The 10112-nt window shown below is 42.9% G+C and overlaps 1 protein-coding gene across 2 annotated transcripts in view; it reads left to right on the plus strand.

Moving 5' to 3' along the window:
• DDX39B (DExD-box helicase 39B) overlaps positions 1-7279 on the plus strand; it is a 35914-nt gene extending 28635 nt beyond the window's left edge. For both annotated transcript variants that reach the window (XM_089659143.1, XM_089659142.1), the window contains 4 exons: positions 3803-3912; positions 4059-4203; positions 5646-5793; positions 6633-7279. In XM_089659143.1, coding sequence (XP_089515269.1) covers positions 3803-3912; positions 4059-4203; positions 5646-5793; positions 6633-6649 — 420 coding nt within the window. In that variant the 3' untranslated portion in view covers positions 6650-7279. The remainder of the gene's footprint in view (positions 1-3802; positions 3913-4058; positions 4204-5645; positions 5794-6632) is intronic.
• The last annotated feature ends 2833 nt before the right edge of the window (positions 7280-10112 follow it).

A 10112-nucleotide genomic window follows, 5' to 3' on the forward strand; every position in this document is an offset into this window, starting at 1 on the left:
ATTTATTGAAAATGAACATCCTTTAAAGTAGATCTTCACCCTAAAGGCGAAATTCCGATTTCTGTCCTCCTTCCCCCCTCCTCTTCTTGTTTTGGAACTTTCTGGGTCGGCACCCACTCCCTCTTCTGGTCAGATGACCTAGGCAATTTCACCAGACGTTCGGCATCACAGGTCCCAGCAGGCTTTAGGACCATTCATGCACTGCAGCTCGTGCATGTGTAGTGGGAAGGTGGCTATGCAGCTGCAAGGAGTCAGCTGGATTCCCATACTAAATATGCTGGCACCAGGAACTTGAAGACAGGCGAAGAACCAGCCTGGGTGAGGATGGTGCTGGGTCTCCGGACAGATGCGTCCTTTTTTTTTTTTTCTTTTTTTTTTTTCTTTTTTTTTTTTTAAGTCAGCTGCTGACTTTTTTTTTTTTCTTTCATAAGTGAAGAACCGATTTAAGCAAAGAACTCCGTGAGGTTACCAAAGGTTTCCATCATTTTTTAATGGGCTGCACAATGCCAAATGAAACCTAGTGGGGGCTTAATGGGGAGCGGAAATTATCTGCTTCCCCTTAAATTAATGGCAGCCCATATTTTATGGCCCATTCGTACAATGTGGGTTGGAATTACGTTTTGTAGTCCTCTCTGTCAATTTCTTGGAATGCCATTTCTAATGCAGAACTGCCTATATTTTGCTCTAAGCTTAAAGTGATACTAAAGTCTTGTTTTTTTTTCCCCTAAAAATAACAAATATGTTGTACTTACTTGCTTTCTGCAGTGGTTTTGCACAGAGCTTCCCCAATCCTCCTCGGGTCCCTCGCCAGTGTTCCTGGCCCCTCCCTCCTGTCAGGTGACCCATAACAAACAGATTGCTATGGGGGCTCCTGAGCCGCAGCTCTGAGTGTTCATTCACACATAGAGCTGTGGCTGAACCCCACCCCCTCTCTTGATTGGGTCACTGGCTGTGATTGACAGTGACTGTGATTGACTCCCGCCGCTGCCCCAGCCAATCAGGAGTGAGTCCCAGGGGAACTGGGACTCAGGTAAGTGTTTGTGGGGGGCTGATACACACAGGTTTTTTTTTTTACCTTCTTGCATACAATGCATGATGGTAAAACCTTGGGACTTTAGAACCACTTAAAACAATAAGTTTACCTTTTTTTAAAAAAAAAAAGCACAGTTTTTTTAACTATAGTTTGTCATAGTCTTTTAACTGAAATGCCATTTTAGTTTTTTGTATTTTAGTCATCTGAATTGTTTTAGTTGTATTTTAGTCGACTAATCTCTTCAGTATATTTTACTTGACTAAAATCTAATGGGTTTAGTTAAACATTTCTGTAGATTTGCCAAACTCATTATATATTGGAGTAAAAATCGAATAAGATAGAAGATAAGTTATTTATGGTATTAAGGTTTGAAAATGCACTACAGGCACAAATTTAGCCGTCGTGATATATAATGTCTTTATGAATAAAACCAAGTTTCATAAACAAAAATATTGCTTTTTGACAAAAGAAGTACAACTTTACAATTAAAAAATAAAAAAAACCTGTACACCTTATTGGCTGTAAGGCCATTGCACATATTGCCTGAATATATTATCAACATTACATATTAAGAAAGAAACTAAGAAAATCTTTTTCTTAATTTTTTTTTTTCAGCAGCTTAGTGTATGCCCCTACTTATTCTTATGTGGAAGTGCAGTGTACATTTTGACGTCAAATTTCGATAGTTTTTTGACTAAAATGCCATTTTTTGTTGTATTTTAGTAAACTAAAGTTGTGTTAATTTAGTCATCGGTTATTTTCCTCGAAATTAACACTGATGAAAGGCTCTTGCAGACTGTCAGTGTAGCTTTTACGGGCAGACAGTTACTGAATTACAGGAAGAATCACTGAACTACTAGAGCACTCACCAGTTGAGAAGTACAAGCCTGCAGCCACAATGGCTGACAGTAGTTGACGTTCTTCCATTCACAGAACTCTGTAAATGAATGACGTGGCTGGGTGGGCAGAGCCTGCACTGCTGCTTTTTTTAAAAAAAACTTGACAGCTAGTGGTGCACCGAAATGAAAATTCTGCTGCTGAAACTGAAAATTCAGGTACCGAAATGGACAGTTTTTAAAAATTAATATATTTTTCAAACACAATTTATTTGGAAAAAATATGCTTAATGATTAAAATAACCCAATATATACCCCAATTTTTTTGTAAAATATGAAAGATGATATGCCGCGTAAATAAATACCCAACACTTCATGCTTTAAAGTTGCGCACGCTTGTGGAATGTTATCAAACTACAGTACTAAAAAAAAAAAAAAATCTCCATGAGTGACGATTTAAAAATTTCTACAGGTTACTAGTTTAAAGTTACAGAGGAGGTCTAGTGCTAGAATTATTGCTTTTGCTTTGATTTTCGTGGCGATACCTCACATGTGTGGTTTCAACACAGTTTACAGGTGGGTGTGGCCTACGTATTCATTCACCACTGCGCGTGAGGAAGGGGCACTTTCAACTTTTTTTTCTTTTTAACTTTATTTAAATTTTTTTTTTTTTTTTACACGGTCTCTTTAAAAAAAAAAATTTTAATCACTTTTATTCCTATCACAAGGAATACATGTATCCCTTGTGATAGAAATAATTAGTGACGGGTCCTCTTTATGGAAATGTAAAGATCAAAAAAAGCATTGATCTAGTGCTTTAAAAAAAAAAATGGCCTCATTTACAAGGCACCGGAACCAGAAGAGACGTCGCTCCGGTCCTTCAAGGGCATAGAGATGAGTGAAGGCCATCTTTCCTTCACTTATCCCTATGCCCAGTGTTGGGATAGTTCGATGCTTTCTCAGGTACGGCTGAGAACCACCAAGCGGGTGGCAGCAATGAGGGGCAGGGTTATTTTCGGCACCTGTATCGGTGCTTATTTTCGTATTGGGGCAGCACAGTGGCTAAATGGTTAGCACTTCCACCTGGCATTTCTAGGGTCGTTGGTTCGAATCCCAACCACGGCACCTCCTGCCTGGAGTTTGCATGTTCTCCCTGTGCCTGCGTGGGTTTCCTGCGGGTACTCTGGTTTCCTCCCACACTCCAAAGACATGCTGGTAGGTTAATTGGCTCCTGTCTAAATTGGCCCTAGTATGTGTATGTATGAATGTAAGTTAGGGACCTTAGATTGTACGCCCCTTGAGGGTTAGGGACTGATGTGAATGTACAATATATATGTAAAGTGCTGCGTAAATTGATGGCGCTATATAAGTACCTGAAATAAATATCGGCCAAAGGCTGATAGTGGTGTTTTCAGCCAAAACGTTTCGGCCACCGAAATTTTGGTGCATCCCTAGTGACAGCGGGTGCAGGCAGAAAATACCTGGCCAGCTGTCACAACGAGGGCTCAGGAGGGTTCGGGGGCTGCTCATTTAGTAACATGTTAACGTGCTACTCCCTTGATATGGGTGTAACATGTGAAAGGTGAACTTCACAGAAAGGTGTTTCTATATATTTTTTTGGATAGCATGAAGGTTAGAACCTTTGTTTAGGGTATATTCTATCTAATTCTGGGGACAACATTTAACTGACCAGGAAGTGAGGAGAGAAAACCAACAGGGAAACTAACAACAATAAAGTATCCAGGCAGATCCTTGTACTGCACGTTTTTATTTGGTAGATCTAAAGGAGAGTGTGGAATTAGATTGTGAGGTGTAGGGCAAGGAGATTGTAGAATTTGATTGTAAGTTGAATGGCCAGCTGTACTGAGCTTCTTGTTCTAAGCTATAAAGAGGTACAAGGCTCTTGCTCAGTGGTTTACGCTGCTTTTTGCAGGTGGTCATCTTTGTGAAGTCGGTTCAGCGATGCATCGCTCTGGCTCAGCTGTTGGTGGAACAGAACTTCCCAGCTATCGCTATTCATCGCGGGATGCAACAGGAGGAGAGGTGGGGCTTGTGATACACTGCTTCATCTGTCTTAGCAGAGAATGAGTTGTGGTGTGAAGTCATGGAGGCTGAGGGGGTTATCTCCTGGATTATGGTGTGCACACCCTTCATAGATGAATCATTTCTGATCTTGTGTTCATTGGCAGGCTTTCTCGTTACCAACAATTCAAGGATTTCCAGCGCAGGATCTTGGTCGCCACCAATCTTTTTGGCCGTGGCATGGACATTGAGAGAGTGAACATTGCCTTTAATTATGACATGCCAGAAGACTCTGATACCTACCTGCATAGGGTATGAACTTTATGCTTCATTTTCCTGTTTGTTCAGCGATACACAGAACAGGCCAGACTCAGACCGGAAGTGTTCTGGATGTGGTTTATTATTATTATACAGGACTTGTATAGCGTTGACAGTTTGCTCAGCACTTTACATTAGGAGGGAAACAGTACAGTAACAATACAGTTCAATACAAGAGGGATTAGAGGGCCCTGCTCCTTGGAGCTTACAATCTAGGAGGGAGGGGATAGTGGTACAAGAGGTAATTAGCTGTGGCGGATGGAGTGGTAGGAAGAGTAGAGGATTCCAATATCAGCTAGGGTCGGGGTAGGCTTCCCTGAAGAGATGGGTTTTCAGAGTGCGCCTAAAAGTGAGCAGAGTAGGCGATAGCCTGATAGATTGGGCTAGGGAGTTCCAGAGGATGGGGGAAGCCCTTGAGAAATCCTGCAGACGAGCATGGGAGGAGGAGACAAGGGAGCTAGAGAGTAGGTCTTGCAAGGAGCGGAAAGTACGGTTTGGGTGGTATTTAGAGACCAGGTTGGTGATGTAATTAGGGGCAGTGTTATGAACGGCTTTATATACATCAGTGTTAGTGTTTTGAATTTTATCTGCTGGGCAATTGGAAGCCAGTGGAGGGATTGGCAGAGAGGGGTGGCAGATACAGAGCGGTTAGTAAGGTGGATGAGTCTGGCAGCATTCATGATGGACTGGAGGGGGGATAGCCTGTGATGAGGTAGGCCAGTGAGGAGGGAGTTACAGTAGTCAAGGCGAGATATGATAAGGGAGTGAATGAGTTGCTTAGTGGTTTCCGAGGTTAGGAACGATCGTATCTTGGAGATGTTACGAAGGTGAAGTCTACAGGAGTTTGGCAGCGATTGGACCTGGGGCTGAAAGGACAGATTGGAGTCTAGGATGACACCTAGTACCTTGGCGTGAGGGGAGGGACTGATGATAGTGTTGTTGATCTTGATGGAGATGATGATGATGGTTTAGGATATTTGCTAAGTTGGAGATCCTTCCTGATACTGGGACTCATTTGTAATCGTGTTAGAGTAGCTGTAATTTTGCTTATTCAGGGCAAAGTGATGTTCTTTTGTAAGAAGAGCCCCCCCCCCACCCTGTGCTTCCCACCATTCCTTTGGTGCCCTCTGTAAATGTTCACTTCTTTCAGGTATAGAAATGCATGTGATCTCCTTTGAGGATGCAATGCTCATACCTAAGGGACCAATCGCCTGCCCCAAACACTGTCACATGAGGAAACCTTCAAAGGGCTAGGACTCCAATGGAGTGATGAGGAAGTAACAGCATGGGTGGGGGGGCAGGACTCTTCTCACAAGAGAACCTGTCAGTTTGTTTCTGGGGGCATTGTGAGAGTCATAAATTGATTTGTCATAATACTCTGTAGGTAAATTTGCTGACCAGTCCCTTTTTAAATGACTGTTATTTTCCATCACTAGGTCGCACGTGCTGGTAGGTTTGGGACGAAGGGTCTGGCCATCACATTTGTATCAGATGAGCAGGATGCAAAAATCCTAAACGAGGTTCAAGATCGGTTTGAGGTCAACATTAGCGAACTGCCTGATGAAATTGACATCTCATCGTACAGTGAGTGTTATTAAATAATCATTTGTGCTCTGTAGCATCATCTCCATGGTGCCCACAGGCAGTTCAGTGTGATCTTCCTGTTTCAGTTGCATCTATGGAAAGTACAAGAATTTTTTTTTTTTTTTTTTAAGATTGATAAAATGTTTTTTTATTTCTAAAACTAGAGGGTGCAAAATCTGGTGCAGCTCTGCATAGAAACCAATTGGCTTCCAGGTTTTATTGCCAAAGCCGAATTGAACAAGCTGAAGTTACAATCTATTTGGCTACCATGCAGCTGCACCAGTTTTACTAAATCTCCCCCATTATATCTTGAAAATTTGCTTCAAATGAAGAAAACACTCCAATTCTTGGGTCTACTCAGTGGAGTGTGTTTAGGGCATTTCTTATAATTTTTTTTTAGCTATTCTATTCATATGTATAGTAAAACCAATCTACGGATCGTTTAAGGTTTTATATTGGTAGTGATGATGATTTCAACAGCCTGGTGTGGGTGTATGGCAGAGTTTCTCAACTCCAGTCCTCATGGACCCAACAGGTCATGTTTTCAGGATTTCCCTCAGATAAAACAGCTGTGGTAATTACTAAGGCAGTGAAACTGATCCAATCACCTGTGCAAAATAATGGAAATCCTGAAAACATGACCTGTTGGGGGTCCATGTGGACTGGAATTGAGAAACACTGGTGTATGGTGACATATTGGGAAATTAAATAGGGATCTGTAATGATGAAAAGGTTAAGGGACCCCTGACCTAGTTAGTCAATTCTCAACTGTACCCTACCCTTTGTATAATTTTAGTCTACTCCGTTTGTAATCCATGCCTTATTTTTTCTTGTTTCAGTTGAACAGACACGGTGAAGCCAGACTTCTCCATCGACCAGCTAGTGTGGCTGCCGAACGCTGTACACACTTGTGGTTCCTCTCAGCAATGGTTTGCAGGAGGCCGCCAACAGCTAAACTGTTTTAAAAAGGAGCTTGGTAATTTAACCCACCCAGCCCATGTCAGTGTTTTAACAGGCAGAATACTGCTGAGCTTGTTGCACCCCTTACCCTCTGCTCAGCTTCATGGACCTGCAGAACCTCTCTATCTTGTCATTTTACCATGGAACTGATTTTCAGTTGCGCAGGGAACAAATGAAGAATGCAAAAAAAAAAAAAGTTACATTCAATTTGAAAATAATGTTCTGTTTGTCTTTTATATAGTGTATTAGGGGCTTCACAGGAATGCAAAGAACATTTTTTTCCTGTAATAGTTCAAAGAGTGGGTTATGTGGGAATTTAGAGTTTAATGCCTGTGGTTTGTGGTGAGACCCTGTAAGATATTCAGCCCTGGTTGATTTGGTTCTTTTTTTTTTTTTTTTTTTTCTTTTTTGAAGGTCAGCTTTTTGTTTAGTTTACCACCCTCTGCATAAGTGACAAGTTGTGTCACCGTTTATATGTATCATGAGACTTCCAACACCATGTCACAATATAAACCAAATGAAAAAGTTTGAAGTGTGATCTTTCCTCTGCACTGCCTTGCACTTGTATCACCTTAAAGTGGAACTTCACTTTCTCAATCAACATTGACTATTTTTAATTCTTATGCTGCTAACATTAGTAAATAGATAGGAAAGTATGTCATAGTTAACTTGTTTTAAACTTTTATTTTTTTTAAATTTCTTCCGTTACTTCTTGATTTCTAGCCTAGGCAAATGATGTCATACATCCCAGGTGCCTTTAGGAGGGGAGGAGAGGTTTTCTCAGCTAGGCACACCCTCCTGCCTGCACGCCTGATCCAAGGGCAGATGGAGTCCAGGAAGTAAATGCTAGATGAATCATCTGCCTTACTCAAGATGGCCACAGCCAGAAATTCCAGGGGGGTGTTTTTCAAAGTAATTTCTCAACAAAAGAAAGCATGGATAAATGGTGGAGCTTGCTTTGAGTATTAAAAGTGAATTATTATTATTATACAGGATTTATGTAGCACCAACAGTTTGCGCAGCGCTTTACAAATTTAAATGAATTGTGTTTTCGGTTTCTGGTGCTCAGACTCAGTGCAACATTTTTGCCAATCAGGACAAAGTGGCTGCGTCTGGTAGCACATCCCCCCCAGCAAGGTATAATCACTAAACCATGCTCCCTTACCATCATTGGAGCTTTTATTCTGTTGAAATTGAGGGGGCTTCTTGTATGGAGATGGCCAAGTGATCTCTCATCTGACAGTGCTTGGACCTGATTGGCCAAAACCAAGGCTGGACCATTGTCATGGTGCAGGGAAGTGACGTGATCTTCCCATGTAAGCACTGTGATTATACGGTTAGCCTGACCCTGCCAGAGATTTCACAGCTCGTGTGACAACAGTCTAGGCACCAGCATGCTGAGGGGGCTCATTGCTGAGGCAGGTTAACTGAGCAGTTACCCTTTACACCCACACACTGTAGCCACCACCACGTTTTAACAAAAACAAGCACTGTTCATATCTGCTGGTGCAACTCTGACCTTTAAAAAGTGTCTAAGAAAAACTGCAGGAAATATTTGCAGTAATTATATTACAGAACAGATATACGCAATGGTAAAATTAAAGGGTTTGAAAGTAAAAAAATGATGCTTTCTTCTGGTCTTTAGTTCAATTTAGAGTATTTTCACTGGCCCTCAGAAACGTGGCTTTTGGTGTCAGAGCAGAGCTGCTAAGGGTTGGAGGGTTGCTGGAGTTTTTTTTCTTTATTGTACATCAGAGGACCTAGAACATCCTTATAATCATTACGATAGAGTTATGCTGCCACCTTCATGTGGTTGGATCCGTGGTACAATCACTCCCTGTTAAAAAGAGAAGTATGAGAATATTAACAAAAAACAAAACACCTACTCATCTAGGTGGCTGCAGCACTGATTCCAGCTGCAGCTGTCCCCACTGGCTCTACCCCGAGAACTGAGCGATCAAACACCGCTGATTCTCATGCTCAGTTCTCCACTCCACTCTGAGCAGAGTGTGGTGATTTGTCAGTCTCCAGCTCTGGCTTTAGCCCACTGTCGGCTGAAAACGGGTCAAAGGAGTGCAGAATGAACTGCAGTCCTGTGATCCATAGAAGTGTAGCAAAAATAGTTTTGGCTATTCTTCTCCTTTAAGCAAGGCTTCAGTTTTTTTTTTTTTGCTAATGTCTGAAGGTGATGGTCATAAAGGGCATGTTCCACCATTTGGTGATTGTTCTTTTTGCCAGGGGTGTGGGTGCTTCCTGGGTTATTTGACATCAGGCTTCGGTAGCTCATAGTTTGTACAGTTGCTACCTGGTCTTTGGTTCATAAGTTTGCACCATATGAATGTTAGAACTGCTGAGGACGCTACCTTTGGGCGACCTGTTTGCAGGCTGCTGTGTGTGGTTCGGGCCTGGTTTTGGTTTAGTTGTTTGGAGCCAGTGGGGCTTGTTGCCATGTTGCCCTCCCCTCATATTCAGTGCTTTGGGACACCCCATCATAATGATTACATGGATGCTCTGTGTCCAGTTATGTACAATAAAGAAAATGGGATTTCTTCTACATTCATTGACAGATCCAGCGGTTTCCTTAACCTTAATGAAGCAGGGTTTTATAGCCTCACCTACAGGAGTAGGACACTAGGCAGAAAAAAAGACGTGGCACCTCCTATGGGCAGTCCTCTCTGGATATAAAACCCCCTCCCTGCTATAGGTCTCCAGTCTTTCGCTTGGACTTGTGGTCCCACAACTTTTCTTTTTTTGTTCCGGGACTTTTGTGTTTCTGCAGAGATCTTCTATCAAAGAGGCGGGCTGGAAAATCTAGATCCAGTGGTCACCCCAGTCTGACCAGCGAGCGCATGCAGACCATCAGCGCTGTGCTTGGTCGGCCACTACTATGCCCTACGGACTGGGGGTGGCCAACGAGTCAAACGCCTCACTGGGATGCATATGATCAGGCACTTGTAGTCCGTCACAGTGTACCCCTGGCCAACAGCGCCCCCACTTTGGTGTAGAGGAGGATCTGTCATGGGAGCTTCACCCGCACGTTCCGTTGGATTGGTAAGTAGTGCCCCCCTTCCTGTCCAGGATGCGAGGTGCGGGTGTTCCCTGAGGTGGTTGGCACCCAACATATCTCCCCCCTTCTTGCACCAGCGCCCTAGTAAAGGCGTGGGCTTAGCCCATTTACCTCATTCCTGGCTGGAACTTGGTAGTGCGGGTTTCCTCTCCTTCGCTCTGGGGCTGGAGGGGACCTTGTCCTGCTGTGACGGGAGGTTCCCATTTTGTTTTGCAGGCCTGCCTTGATCACGGGGTGCGCTGCATGTGGCTGGGGATGGCTGGCAGCCATGTTATTGTTGTCATAGTGGCCA

The sequence above is a fragment of the Staurois parvus genome, unplaced genomic scaffold (genome assembly GCF_062004578.1).
Source record: "Staurois parvus isolate SC_StPar_1 unplaced genomic scaffold, SC_StPar_1.0 ptg001133l, whole genome shotgun sequence".
Taxonomy (NCBI): domain Eukaryota; kingdom Metazoa; phylum Chordata; class Amphibia; order Anura; family Ranidae; genus Staurois; species Staurois parvus.